Source organism: Pollicipes pollicipes, unplaced genomic scaffold (genome assembly GCF_011947565.3).
Source record: "Pollicipes pollicipes isolate AB1234 unplaced genomic scaffold, Ppol_2.1 Scaffold_7261;HRSCAF=8764_pilon_pilon_pilon, whole genome shotgun sequence".
Classification (NCBI taxonomy): Eukaryota; Metazoa; Arthropoda; class Thecostraca; order Pollicipedomorpha; family Pollicipedidae; genus Pollicipes; species Pollicipes pollicipes.
The window spans coordinates 16,437,876-16,453,529 of NW_023597054.1; the positions used below are offsets into that span (position 1 = coordinate 16,437,876).

General features: G+C 54.1%; 1 protein-coding gene across 4 annotated transcripts in view; it reads right to left on the reverse strand.

Moving 5' to 3' along the window:
- Nucleotides 1–2,160: 2,160 nt before the first annotated feature.
- Nucleotides 2,161–15,654, reverse strand: part of LOC119112671 (medium-chain acyl-CoA ligase ACSF2, mitochondrial) — a 32,264-nt gene continuing 18,770 nt past the window's right edge. For all 4 annotated transcript variants that reach the window (XM_037236913.1, XM_037236914.1, XM_037236912.1 and 1 more), the window contains exons 7-9: nt 13,248–13,492; nt 12,566–12,734; nt 2,161–2,421 (exon numbers count right to left, since the gene is read on the reverse strand). In XM_037236913.1, coding sequence (XP_037092808.1) covers nt 2,161–2,421; nt 12,566–12,734; nt 13,248–13,492 — 675 coding nt within the window. The remainder of the gene's footprint in view (nt 2,422–12,565; nt 12,735–13,247; nt 13,493–15,654) is intronic.

Consider the following 15,654-nt stretch of genomic DNA (forward strand, 5'->3'; position numbering starts at 1 on the left):
CGATGGCCGACCGCCGCCGTCGCCGCCGCCGCCGCCGCCGACGACGACGACGACGGCGCAGGCCGAGCGGCCGCTCACTCAGTGGAGCTGTCACGTCGGCGGCGACTGGCGAGCCGCGACACAGACCCCGCCGGCACTGATCGGTAACGATTTCTCCGAGCCGGAGGCGCCGGGCGCGGCGCGGCGCGGCGCGGTGCCGGCCGCTCCGAGGTCCACCTGCCTGCCGGGCGACGGGGCGGCGCGGTGGCGGTGGCGGGGCGGCCACCTCGAGGTCCACCTGCCTGCCGGGAGGCGGGGCGGCGCACGGCCGCGGTGGAGGTGTGGCCGCCCCGAGGCCCACCTGCCTGCCGGGCGTCGGGGCGGCATGCGGCCGGGTGCGGCCGCGGTGGCGGGGTGGTCACTCCGAGGTCCACCTGCCTGCCGGGCGGCGAGGCGGCGCACGGCCGCGGTGGCGGGGTGGCCGTTCCGAGGTCCACCTGCCTGTCGGGCGGCGGGGCGGCGCACGGCCGTGGTGGCGGGGTGGCCGCTCCGGCATACAGCGCCACCAATAGCGGCCGTTCAGCGGTGTTGAGGACGTAAACGCGTTACGACCTCACCAGCCGTGTCAAATATAGCTACTCACAGCGCTGAATAGCGGGGGTTCGGGGCGGGGCTTCGGAATGTCGTAACACCCTAAAGTTAACATCAGAAGACATCGCACAGGACGTCAATGCGAGGCCAGAAGTCGTCAAAGATAGTAGCCCGTTGCTCACCAGACTATGTCATCAAAAATCTCAGGGCTAGTTTAGTATCCGATCAACACTACCAAATATTTATATCCCCAGAGTACACAACCTGCCTGCTGATTAAAAAATACTGAGATGAAACGAAGAATGCACCCGATGGGGTATGCATCAGATACAGTCGTTACCCTCAAAATATCAACAGAAGATGATCGATTTTTTCTAAAGCGATGCAAGTGGTATTCCGTTGCAAGAGTCTTTTTGGTACTTTTACGAAACGAAGATTGCATTGTGCTGAAATGTGTTGATAAACAATAAACAAGCGCCTTTCAAAAATAAGGACCGCACTCCGATATCATTGCGCAATACAAATTTCCAGTATTAGTAGCGAAAGTTTCAATGCGATTTCTGGTCAGGAGACCATCAAAGCATCGACATACAGATTGCATTGGCACGTGTGCGTTTCCGTGCCGACTTCTGTGAAGCTGCATCACTGTTCGCTATCCTGCCATACCGTTTCGCCCAGCCTCAGTGGGCGCCACCCCATCTGACGTGCGCCCGTGGATACGGCTGGCTTCGCGGCCGTCGCGGCTCGCCGCCGCCATTCATCAGTCTGGACACACATCCGCGGCCGTCGGCCGAGCCGGACTCCAGGCGGCAACAGCCGCGCTCCGGCCGCAAAACACCGGCCGGCTCCAATTTCATTGTACCAGATCAGGACGGCAACGGCACCGGGGCAAGATCGTATTTCTTCGGTCGCGTTCGCCGCCGGCCGCTGTCGTGGCAACGGAGAAACGAAGTGGACTGGGTTTCAGTGATTTAGGAGCTCAGCGGACATCACTGGCTCGCACTGGCCGCGTGTCCGCAGAGAACAGGACAGCCGTCGACAGAGCGCGGGAGGTGCCACCCCACCCCGCATTAAGGAGCTCGGGGGACATCTCGGGCTAGCGCCTGCCGCGCATCAGCAACAGAACGGGAGAGCCGTCGACAGAGCGCAGCGGGTGTCAGCCCACACCACACTAAGCGGGTATCAGGTGAGCGCAGGAAACTCGCCAGTCCCGCACCGGCCAGCATACTGCACCGCACGAGGGGCGCATCCCCGTCTGGGACGTCAGTTCGCTCTGGCACTGTGTACAAAAACGGCGCCGCCAGGTGCCAGCAGAGCGCCTGGATACGCACGAGCGCCACGCACGACGGACAGCTTCCCACTCCACACTGATACCGTCGATCATCAGAATACAAAGCACACATGTCACATAACAAGCTGGCCATGCGCAAGCCGAGCACAAGGACCCCGGCGTCAGCTCCGCCGGGCGCGGGCCGCGACACACGGAGATCGCGCCACTTCGCCACCGCTACCCGGCGGCGTGCGACGGACCTCGGGCGGCGTGCGGCGGGCGGACGGGCGGCGCCCAGCGCCCGGGGCCAGACGGGCCACTCACCCGGTAAGGAACCAACGCTGCGGAGTGAGGCTGGCACGCGTCTTCTCCGCGTCGTCCCAGTAGCCGAGGAATGTGCTGTAGCTGCGCGCGCACAGCTCGCCGGGCGTGTTGGGCGGCGCGATCTGGCCGCTCTCGTCCACCACCTTGAGCTCGCAGTGGTCCAGCGGGTAGCCGACGGTGCCGCAGCGGTGCTCCACGTCATCGGAGGGGAAGCCGACCGTTAACAGCGGGCTGGTCTCCGTCAGCCCGTACGCCACCTGAGGACCAGTGGGCGGGTCACGACCATTACCACCACCGGAGGGCCGGTGGCGGGTTACGACCACTGCCGCCACCGGAGGCCGGTGGGCGGGTCATGACCACTGCCGCCACCGGAGGGCCGGAGGGCCGGTGGGCGGGCCACGACTGCTGTCGCCACCTGAGGGCCGGTGGGCGGGTCACGACCACTGCCGCCACCGGAGGGCCGGTGGTCGGGTCACGACCACTGCCACCACCTGTGGGCCGGAGGGCGGGTCACGAACACTGCCACCACCTGAGGGCCGGTGGGCGGGTCACGACCACTGCCGCAGCTAGCGGACGGACAGGCGTCTCGCCACCGGCGGGCGAACACGCAGGAGACGCGGCCCGCACCGTCTGCGGGGAGAAACGCAACCACAACCTGCGGGGAAGTTGGGTACAAACAAGCAGAACGCAGGACCGGCTCGATTCTCCTCATAAAGAGCCCTTTTAAATAAAACCCCGGTACAACGACCTTAAATCATTTAGTGTCGTGTATGCTTACTAAAAGTTCTTGCAGGTGATGCGACGCCATCTTCACACACGCCCCTGATGTGTGCATTGATGGTGGGTAAAAGCACGAGGGCGCTTCCACCAGGCTTTCCCTGCCAGTTAACCATTGTCAGTCGACGACAGAAAAGGACTTGAGTGACTTTCAACCCACAATACTCGACATTCTTCCAACAAAAAATATGACTCAGGAGAGCGAAGACAACTGGATGAATTGAAACTTGCCAGAGCCAAATTCGGCATCAAGTTGTCACGAGCTGGGCCGATTTATTTAGCCTAATACCACATGTCATCAAGTCAGTGACACCACTGAGATTACTGGGTCCGAATATCTCCTTATGACACATTACATTTATCATTATTACTTTAATAAATATACTTTATTTCCAACACTTAACTATTAGGCTATATCAGGATAAATTAGAATAGCTTACATCAGTGACAAACCGTCAAACCTTCACCACGTCCATAACACGTTAAACACGTCGTCCACATAACTCGAAATAGACCAACTTGCTGGCTCCGTTGCCGTGAGAGCTCGATCGGTGAAAAGCGTGAAAACAACGCTGTCAAAGGGAATGTTTCATATTTGAAGATACTGAAGCCAGCATCAGACATGATGACATAAGCTCACTCATAACTATCGGTGTACTTCTCAGTGGAAAAGGCTGCTCTAGACGACACAACTTCCCGGTTTAGTACACATGCTCCCTGTTTAGTACACACGCACTCTAGTGGGGGTCAAATTGACCCCCGAGGGTTTTTTCCAAAATGGTTTCCGAACGGCGCGGCGTAGCCGCGCCACAATTTGCATGGCTGTAGGCAATTGAATAGTGGATCGCTCGGTATCAAAAATTTAGATGTACCTTGCAAGATCGCTGACCTATGGCAGGTCAAAGTCAGGCGATGGTTACAGTGAAATCAATTTCTGGGGAATCGTTCAATCTGACGGAGTGACAATCTGAACAACGGAGTGTTAAACGAAGCCATACATCTCTGAGATGCTTTCTTAGGAAACACAGTAGATGAATGAACAAATCACATTGACCTAACGTCAGGTATGAAGGTCAGACTAAGGTCAAAATAAGCCTGTTTTATTACTCTAGGGCTTGCTGTATGGGATAGTTTCTGGTGCTCATTTCGTATTTAATGATATCAGGAACCGCTGAATACATCTTCCAAGGACTTCTTGGAGGCTAGAATAGGTCACTGACCTAAAATGATCCAGGTCAACATTTTGCTTTTAGGAACATACCGCCTAACATAATCTTTGTCGCTTATTCAAATGCAAAACTCAGAGCAATCTGTTATGCCTTTGGTCACCATGACCTTCAAAAGGTTAAACAAAGTACTGACCTTAGATGAGCATGTCACCTTTTGCTTAAAAATGGTTATCTAGGATGTGGGGCACTTTAGAGACCAACCTGGAATTTGACCTTGTTTGACCTTATCTAACCCGAAGGTCATGACCTAGGAACTTGTTGTTCATTGGGAACTTGAAACTATGACCTAAGTGGGTGCACGCACAGATCAACACACCCTGCAAATTTGGTGTCTCTAGCTTTCTTAGTTCCCGAGACATCAGGGGGGTCAAATTGACCCGCACACTACCCGAGCGAAGGGTATCCAGCCCGCCACCCGGGCGCGTGTTAATGCGTCATTGTTTTGATTACATATCGTACTTTGCACAACATTGATTGGGAGCCATTTGACGGCCTCAATATCTGGAAAACGTGCTCACGAACACCAGATATGATCGTCACGACAATTATATTTTTATTGGCGTTGATTGCTGCATGCTTATGACGTGGCAGGTCTGGATGGCACTATTATGCGCCATGAATGCCAAGATGACTTTGAATACTCTCCCCGAAATATTCTCCCCCGCTTTCGCAGGCGTGTAGCTCATAAACTAGCGACGTTAAGGTCCTAAGGGACCCTGCCCTTGTGAACAGCACCGAAAGGTCTTCAAGATGGCTGTTCAAGTTCAAAACCCAATAGGAATATGGAATATTTCCTTTAAGCAGACAATTTCTGTAATGTGCTTAACAATTTGGACCGTGAGAGCTAACATGATTGATCTGTGATGAGGAGAAAAGAGGAGCGAGCCTACCGGCAGAGTTTTAGAGCTTAATTATTCCTTGCGCGAGAAGAACTATGAATTGCAGTCAGCACCTTTTCAACCTCAGCCAGTGCAAAGATGCCGGTACGCACTCACTTAAGAGATCCAGCACACAGCGCCGCAGCGCTGTGCGCCCAAGTGGTGTAATTCCGCAGTTATTGCTGAGAGAATAGCTTCCAGTCGCAAAAAGGAAAGACACCGCATTAACTTGCGGGGAGATGCCACATATTTTTATCCACAAATAACCACACAAGTGGCGACGATAGCAACTCTTTGACATTTTGGTTATGGCGACTATGACTCCACGCGTGACTGGCTACGGCGCTAGACGAGTCTAATCGCCACCAGCGAGAGCCTTATCACACCGAATTTCGCTGCCCGTCTGATCGCGGCCGTTGGCTGTCCGTGAAAGTTGCGTTTGGCCGGTGCGGACCGCTAATTCTTTCAGCTGGCCGACGTCAGCGAAGCGTATTCGTTATGCAGGAGGTTCATCTCCGGCCCGGCCGACGGAACAACGAGCTTCAACTTCTGCCCGTTCGGACAGCTGTCATCACTCAGCCCATTCCGCTTCTCTTCGGTGACTATATTGGATACGGAGCGAACTGTTGGGGCTGATGGGGCTTGCAACCTGAAACGCAATATACTTTGCCCGATATACCGTCGGCATTACGAGTGTAAAACGCAATCGGCTACATGCATCAGAGCTTGTCCATTGGGGCATTACAGTAAGTCGCCATGTTCATTCCAAAGCATTCTCAAAAGCCTTTGGCTTCCGAAGCAAAAGCAAAGGAATCTGCGATGAAAACAGATCGGGCATACTGGCTTATACGCAATCGAGAAATGAATTAATAAGTTTGCTTAATGCTGCCTGGTGTAGAACCTGACGTCACGCCTTCATATAAATTAATTAATCAAGCGTTGTATAATTAAATATGCACAGAAAGGTTGTATTCAACAAGGAATTATCAGCCCGTTCGCTACGGCCCGTCAAGATAAAAAATGCAACAAATGTCCATGGCATTTGGCGGCACTACACGACGGAAAAGGCGTCCACAGCAACATGTTCAGCATGCACACATGTGCGGCAAGTAGCCGCAGCAAACGCACGCTGCAGAAATGCCTACGCGTCAACTGTGATAAGCCTTGCATGAGGCTTTATATTTGCAGCGCTACAGTCCAATGCCAGCGTTTCCAGCTAAATCCATCAACTGCGACGCTCGGTACGCCATAAATGGAAGGTAATAAACGCACTACGCCGCCCGAATCGTGCTTAATAACATTGCGGTCTGTAGTCGGCAAGCCTTCGCAGAGATTACGACGAAGTCTAGCTGACCCATGTCGTGCTCACAACAACTGGTATGCCCCTGTCGTTGGTGGCGCAGACCTCAAGAACAACTTCTCGCAACACATTTTTCAGGAGAGCATCCCAGCCCCAGCCTCCAGCAGTCAAGCGAGCACAAATTTGACTTGCAGAACTTGCGAGGCTCACGAGATTCTGCCACATGATTGGTTTGCTGCCGAGGAAAACAAGCTCCAGGCGGGTGGATGCCAAGCATTATTTTCGGACCGCCTCACCGCACGTAGCACCGGCTTCCGCAGACATTGTCCGGAGGGTCGCGGCCGCGCAGAGAAACACCAAGCAGTGACCCCGTCGCGCGCCGCTCCTAGTAACAGCCCCCGGGCCGCGACCTGAGCCGGCGTCCGGTGGGTGAGGTCCAGGCCGTGTCACGCGCCTCGCAGCGGCGACGGAGGCGGCCCCAAAATGACCCGAGCCGTCCTGAGCCGGCGTCCGGCGGGTGGGGTCCGGGCCGTATCACGCACCTCGCAGCGGCGACGGAGGCGGTCCCACAGCCACACTCGGCGACCAGAGCTATCCTGAGCCGGCGTCCGGTGGGTGAGGTCCAGGCCGTGTCACGCGCCTCGCAGCGGCGACGGAGACGGCCCCAAAATGACCCGAGCCGTCCTGAGCCAGCGTCCGGCGGGTGGGATCCAGGCCGTATCACGCGCCTCGCAGCGGCGACGGAGGCGGCCCCAAAGCGACCCGAGCCGTCCTGAGCCGGCGTCCGGCGGGTGAGGTCCAGGCCGTATTACGCGCCTCGCAGCGGCGACGGAGGCAGCCCCACAGCCCCACTCGGCGACCAGAGCCGTCCTGAACGGTCCGCAAGTGGTCCCACTGACGGTCGATTGAGGTGTGCCGCCGACCGGATCGGCCGGCCGGCAGACAGCGTGCACGCAGTGCGCGGTCAGGGTGTACGCAGTACGCGGTCAGCGTGCACGCAGTACGCGGTCAGCGTACACGCAGTGCGCGGTCAAGGTGTGCGCAGCACGCGGTCAACGTGCACGCAGTACGCGGTCAGCGTGCACGCAGTCCGCGGTCAGGGTGCACGCTGAGACGCAAGTTTTCATCTCCATTTTTGAAATATGAACGTAGGAGCCCCCATCGCAAACACTGCCACATACTCCTTACGTTGTGGAACTTCATATGACATGGGTGCGCGACCACCGGTTTTCCAACCCAATATTATAACAGTATGAGTCCAATATAGTAAAATAGTAGTCGTATAACGATACCCAAAATTCGTAAAACGATCGTCGTTTTACGGCTGTCGCTTTTGTCATCACATCCTGACTTTGCTAGGTCAACCTGAAATGTACACTAACATTGTTGAGTCCTTTATTCTTATTGACATGAGATAAGGTGAGGATGTACAACTAGTTTTCCCTTTCATGAAGCATTTCAAGTGATTGAACATGCTAGATTGGCAAGATAATGGAGGGGCATCGCGCACGTGTAACTGCATAATACTGCTGCCCAATGCCCAGGCACTGACCCACACTGGTCTTTATCTTAAGGAATAATGGCAGAATGCAGTTAGTTTGTGTGTACCTGCGTGTCTATGTATGTTATCGGTCATCGGTCAACATCGTCGTTATTTGGATTACAACGCACTTTAACCAGTATCTCGTGGTATGTTGGTCGCTTCCTCAATATGAGAACTTTCGACCCCTAATCCCGAGAAACCGGGAGCTGAGGAGCCACAAACCAGGAGAAGCTTCTTCCTCACGTTAGATTCTCATCCCGGTCTAGAAACGATTCATGACCACTCGCCATCCGACTAAGCTGCCGTCGTCGAATTTAGTGAGTCTAGATTGGCATACATCGATGTGAATTGTTAATTGTGTATGTCCTCAAGAAAGCCTGTAACACACATTACTTATCTACGGTCATTTGCCTTCTTTTATTTGATTCGAGTGAAGGGATGAAGCGACGCCAGTAAGCTACTGCGGTTGCTGGTTGTAGGTAGCAGTTATTTGATATCACAAATACTATCTTTTGACCACCTCATATTTTGGGGACAATGGACGGATAGATAGTCTACATCGGACCCTGGACTGGACGTTGAACAAGAACTTTCGGAAAACTGCATCATTGATCACCTCGATTCGTGGCAGCAACGGACCAGAGCTGGCCAACAACCAGTGTAATGCATCCAGTGCAAGTTCCGAATACGAATCACGCTTTGTGCTACATAATGCAGGAATTTCGGCAGTGGTATTAGTTATGACGGAATTGAAACTGCGAATCGGAAACTTAAAATCAGCGCCGTAATCGGGCAATCGAAAGAAAGTAGAAATATATTAACACAGACAAATACGCAAAAATACCACGAGAAAGGGCCAAAACACGCGCACATAACGATATCCCCTTCAGTACACACGCATCAGTTAAAGGGAGTGTTCCACATTTATATGGAGTTTTGAGCTGTAACAGCCATTTCGAAGACCTTTTGGTGCTGTTTACAGCCCTGCACTTTTTAAGACCTAAGTCCCTCTAGTTTTTGAGCTACACATCCGCAAAAATGTGGGAGAGTATTTCGTTGAGAGCATTCCAGCAACTTGGCATTCATGACCTCATAATAACTTTCAAATGTTGCCGTTCCACGAGCTATGCGGCGATCAAGGCCAAACAAAAATGCTATTGTCGGGGCGTTCATACCTGGCGTTTGTGAGCACGATTTACAGATCCAACGCCGTCAAGATGCCCTCAATGTTGTGCAAGGTACGATTACGTAATCAAACCGTGACGTATTTAAGTCTATTTTCTAAATGATGATTATGCTGTTTAGAGCAGCCTTTTCCACTCAGGAAGTATACTAACAGTCATCAGTGAGCTTGTTTCATCATGCCTGATGCTTGCTTCAATATCTTCAAATGTGAAACTTTTTCCTTAACAAGCCACCTCCCGGTGAGTTAAGTACTCCTTAAGTGAGTCAGCTCGCCCACTACAGGGGCAAATCTGACACGGCCAATCTGGCAGCCACTCTGACACACAAGTGTTCTATGACGCAAGCAAACAATGACGTACTGCGAAATATACTTACTAAAGAGTGGAGCTGTTGTCCAGTGCAGTTGTAATGTACTTAGAAGCATACAAATACAAGTGAATTTACCTTTGTAATGTCTTATGTTTGTCTACACATCTTATGCGACTCAAGTGTGTGAGGACAGCGGGAATCTGTGCTGTGTGGCCATTCGCACGCCGCATCATATACAGATCTGTTTGTCACATCGGTGGTGTGTGGCCATTCGCACGCAGCATCATATGAGCAAGGATTGCCTGCCAACGGATCAGCTATCGGGCCCTGGGCGCTGAGGGGGGGGGGGGGGGGGGCGCCTGCCAACAGATCAACTCTCCCGCCCTGGGTGCTGAGGGAGGACCGCCTGCCAACGGATCAGCTCTCCCACCCCGGGCGCTGAGGGGGAACCGCCTGCCAACGGATCAGCTCTCCCACCCCGGGCGCTGAGGGGGAACCGCCTGCCAACGGATCAGCTCTCCCACCCCGGGCGCTGAGGGGGGGACCGCCTGCCAACGGATCAGCTCTCCCGCCCTGGGTGCTGAGGGGGGACCGCTTGCCAACGGAATCAGCTCTCCCGCCCTGGGTGCTGGGGGGGGACCGCTTGCCAACGGATCAGCTCTCCCACCCCGGGCGCTGAGGGGGACCGCCTGCCAACGGATCAGCTCTACCGCCCTGGGCGCTGAGGGCGGGACAGCGTGCAGGCGGACCGATTATGCGCAAAACTTACTCGCTTGTGAAATTGACGCTCACTCTCTGACGACCAAACTTGGAAAACAACCATCTAGCTCGCTGCTTGGATGTCTGCGACGGCTACGCAGACAGCTAACTGCGCTCTGTCTGCACAACAAAGCTAAGTACTGCGATCATGTTCAGGAACGACACCGACCATTGGTGGCGCAGCTAATGGTAATGCCAGTCTACGTGCAGGTACGAATGAACATGTGCTGGCATCAGTCCGGAAGCCTCTGCCACCGATGGAAAATGCGCCGCCGCCAGCTGTTCAAGGCAGCAAGATTGCGTGCGCAGACATACGCAGAGAGCTGCAAAAGGGCGAAGGCTTCATTCAAGGCCCTTCGCATCTAGAGGTGCAAAGACACGGTTAGCAATGGCAAGACTGGTCTTACCTCTGATCGCGATCATCACAGCCTACAATAACCAGTCATCTACAGATAGCAACCTTTCCCAGGCCTGTTCAGGCAACATCTCATCGACTGATAAGACGCGACGTGAATAGCCCGCACTTCGAATGCCCCAGGGAAATCAAGGCGTCGGGCTTTTCGTGGTTTATTTGTTTTGCAGCCCAACAATGGGAAACATGTTCCAGCCTAAATTGAAGCGTTACAACCACCAGAAGGTAAACCTCCAACCCAACTCAATTTCCTTGTTTCACGAGTAGCACTAGATTGCCTCTTGGGGCGACGAGCAGCTCGTTCCAAACACATTTACCCCTGAAACGCATTCACCGTTACACCACACTAAGCCACTGAAACCGCCTCCATCCTGCAGTACGTTGAGTCAAACTGAACAGCCGTTCAGCCACGTAGTTTAAAAAAACTCGATGTTAGCTATATTGGAGTGAATGGGTTAGTTTTAACGGAGTGTGTGCTCCTGGTCAGGTTGTTATCGGGCAGAATGAAGCAATCCGTTATTTGATGAGAAGTGCAGAGGTAAACCGGAACTCCCTAACTGCAATCCCCGCCTGATCGGCGACGGCAACCGCGTTTCCATAGGCTTCGCACATAACTGTACGCAACAAGCAAACTAAATGCGTTTGGAATGCGTGCCTTGTCAAATTCAAGATGGCGACAACCTGATATCACAAGTTTCAGAACGTTTGATGAAATGATGAGTACTATATTGATTACTACGCATGTCAAGCAAAGATATCAAGAGAAAATGAGAAGGTTGTTTTATAGACTGCAGGTTGTTGCTTTAGCGACCTGCTTTTACAGACTTTTAAAAAGTTGGCCGCAATAAAACGTCCTAAAATGGATTCGGCTAACATTCCAAGGTTAATATAACAACAAAACAATTATACACGGTGCGTATACAATTACATAACAGTACTGACGTTGTACAGGTGCTCGTCATTGACGTACCTGATGACTCAATTGCCTTCAATCCACATCACTAAGCAGACGATTACAGTACACCAGTACAGTTCAAAGGGAAGTACGCACCACCCGTATGAGCCTACATGACATTAGACATTAAACTGTGAGCCAAACTCGGCGGTTTTAGTTCATCTCGTTATCAGTAATGTCGCCCGATGTGCGAGGACACAAGCCAGCAAGTGCAGCTGCGGACTCTGATACTGGCCGCATCCAGCAAAACCCGCATATCGATGGTGTTCGATATCGACTAGTTCCATGTGCGCGAAAGATCCGCTCGAGTGCGTTTACATACAGGCGTAAGTTCCTCGCGCATACAATGCAAGCGCATTAGTAGCTCACGACGGAATAAACTTCTCCGGACCGAATTGCATCTTCCCACTAGCTCTGTCGCACCAGAGACATTACCCGCCCTGCCTGAGCGAACAAGATAAAAACAGCGTTCGTTCTTTTACACAACGTCATGGTCACCGTTCGACAGCGGAACGTCCGACCGGTTCACAAGCGTACCTACCGGTGGGGTCCGGTCCACATGCACACCTGCCGGTGGAGTCCGGCTCACACGTGTACCTGCCGGTGGGGTCCAGTTCACACGAGTACCTGCCGGTGGGGTCCGGTTTACACGTGTACCTGTCGGAGGAGTCCGGTTCACAAGCGTACCTGCCGGTGGGGTCCGGCTCACACGTGTACCTGCCGGAGGAGTCCGGCTCACACGTGTATCTGCCGGTGAGGTCCGGTTCACACGTGTATTTGCCGATGGGGTCCGGTTCACCTGAGTGCCTGCCGGAGGAGTCCCGCTCACACGCGTACCTGCCGGTGGGGTCCGGTTCACACGCGTACCTGCCGGCGGGGTCCGGTTCACACGTGTATTTGCCGGTGGGGTCCGGTTCACCTGAGTACCTGCCGGAGGAGTCCAGCTCACACGCGTACCTGCCGGTGGGGTCCGGTTCACACGCGTACCTGCCGGCGGGGTCCGGTTCACACGGCCGGGCCGGGTCATGTCAGCTCGGGTCCGAGTCCGACTCACCACAGAGTTCTGCATGCCCAGCTTGGAAATCATGGCCTCCATCAGGTGGAAAGGCACGGGCGCGCCGGCTACCAGGCCCGAGCGGAGCGTGCTCAGGTCCAGCCGCTCCAGCTCCGGCAGGTTCACCATGTCCACGAACATGGTCGGGGTGCCGTACATGTGGGTGCACCTGGAGCGGCGGGCGGAGCGGCGGCGTCAGGGGACACGGACGAGAGCTGCCTGGCTCGGTGTACTGGCCTCTCGATCGCACAGACTACAGGGTCGGGCAGGCTGCACCAGGGCGGAGGACCATAAACAGCTGCATCACTAATCGGATGCCGCTACTTTTGGTTAAGTTACCCATAAGTCGGCATGGGCTCAGGTGGCCTAATACAATGCGCTCAGGTGGGGTGGTGCCAATTTGACCCCCGAAATATAAAAACCCAAGAGAGCCAGAGACACCCAACTCACGGGATAGGATAGGAGCTCCAGGTAAAGCCGTTAGTATCATGAAATCAGGGTCAGAACTGCCCACAGACCTTCTCACGCAACCAAGTCAGAAAACTCACGTATAATGTTCTACCCATGCGGCCACCCGCTTCCCGTCCTGCCGTTGTAACCTTGCGGCCACCCACGGTGCTGCCGTCCCACCCCTGCGGCCACCCACCTCCCGTCCTGCTGTCGCACCCCTGCAACCACCCACCTCTCGTCCTGCGTGGCCTGCAGGGACGCGGTGGCGTTGAACACGGGCGACGGGAAGACGAGCGTGTTGCCGTGCAGCGGCGCCATCACCGAGCCGCCCACGCAGCCGAAGCAGTGGTAGAGCGGCACCGACATGCAGATGCGCGCCCCGCCCGCGTCGAAGCCCACACGGCCGGCCATCATCAGCATGTTGTTGACCACGTTGTGGTGGGTGAGCGTAGCGCCCTTGGGCAGGCCCGTGGTGCCCTGGGGACAGACGGCCACCGGCCAGTCAGGTCGCTGCGCGGGGGAGAATTGTGTGTGGTGGAGTAGGCGGCGCAAGCCACCACAGTTCGGCAGTGTGCCGCCAAACAGCCGCGGTGACTGGGCCAGACCGCGATTACAGCAACAATCAATCACGCACTCTTTCGGTGGAGTTGCGTGCATGACATCAGGGTCCTCAACACGCAACCGCTCAATGGCGGCACCAGGCGGCATACCAGTCCGTCCCACAGCCCTCGACGCAACGCGGCAGTCATGCTGGGCAAGAGTTCACTGCGGGGGCGGGGGAAGGCGTCCGCCCCGGACGCGGCCACAGGACTGGCGCTCCGACAACAGGTCTGACGCACCTCTCTCAGACATGTGTCCGCTTATGGCCTGCCCATCAATATCCGCCAGCTCAAATGGCCGGGCTGCTCACGCCGCCTTCCCGCCCAAAGGAGATACGCTATTCTCTAAGTGTGTCATTAATTATTTCTAGCTTTCACGTATCATCTGCACTTCAGTGGACTAATCACTATCCCGGTCCAAATATTGCAGATGTGGGTCAAGTTTGCTAGCGCATACATATCTACATGCTGTCTTTGCATACTCTTCATAATATTTCCCATTTCCGTTCCTTCGTTGAATTATGCTGAAACCCGGGGTAGACAGCGACTTTCTTATGTGTTTGTTGACTCCCTGAGGATCCCGTTCGCGAAAGAGCACGGCTTGTAGGTCATTAGTTCCGTCGTGTCACACACTGCCTCCATAAAGATGGTGTTCTTTAGGAGTATTGCTTCATCTGCTCGGTCTGGATCCCATTCTGCCGACGAAATGTGACAGGCTGTGGAATGAGGCGGATGTTGTGTCACTGTACGACTCCCGCCGACGTGATCGGAGGGAGCACGGCGCCGCGCCTCCTAACCCGGGGTTGCGGAGACGGCGCACGGGATGTTGTGGCGCTGCGCTAATGCCACCATTACCGCAACCGTCGGGCGAGTTCCGCGTCCCGTGCTCCGCGAGAGGCATTACGCCAGGGTCTTAGAACCTAATGGTAGCCGTGGCTTGCATAACTACAGTCAACGACACCCGGGGACAAACATGACCCCGCAGCGTCGCTAATCACACGTGAGTCGGCACTCAAGATACTGAAATACATTTACGGGCTCCATAACGGGCTTGTATGCACAACACTTGAGCTATGCATGTTCCGAATATATGTTCCAGACCGCTTTGCTTCATCTTTACGACGAGGGAAAATAATTATGCCTTTGACAAGCGACAAGTTGCCTGAGTCATCAACCGATACAATGTGCTCCAACCCTGCATTCGCTGCGCTTTAAAAATAATAATAACCAAGATCAACGCACTAACCTTAATATCATGCGCTCTACAACTTGCCACTACCGTTTTCAACAAGCAACACATACATTATGACAGTGGTTTGCTACGAAGGGTGTGATGCGACAAGGACATTCGCATCATTCTTCAGAACTCTTCGTCATTCACCTAACATATACAAACGTTAATGAGACGCTGATCAGACAGTTAATACATGCTCTTCTGTTCACTCTGACCTTACCTGCAACGTTGATGGTGACCCGAGGAAAACAGGGCGATCTTTCTTGTCTTACATTCAGGGCTATCGATTTCAGATCAAAGAGTTAAAACACCAACAGATCCTGATGTAGTCAGAGTAAACAAATATCGGAAATGAAAACAAATGCTACTCTATCAATACTCTACCCACTCAGTAATACCCTGCATCGAACCCTGCACCAATGAAAGACGACGGGAAATGTAAAATAAAAAGCATTCCAATAGTTGCATGTCTTCAGATCGACCAGTCTTCCACATTATAGCAACCGCTGTTTTCCGAACCCTCCCCCTCCCCCCTTCTCCGAGTTCGACGTCGATTTTACGTGATGACCACTCCGTGCGGTGTGCAATACAGCCCTCTCCACCATGTCCTTTCTTTATCGCCGTGAGCGTGTCATAGACGTGAATGCTGTGAAAGTACAACTTTCCACATGCAGAACCGGCACGCGTGCACCACGCAACAATACCAAACCGTTTCAGACGACCTGGCTTGGCTGAGCGGTAACCAGGTGCTACCAACTGCCCGTGACACCGGTACCAAGCTCATGACGGCGAAAACTGCTACAGAG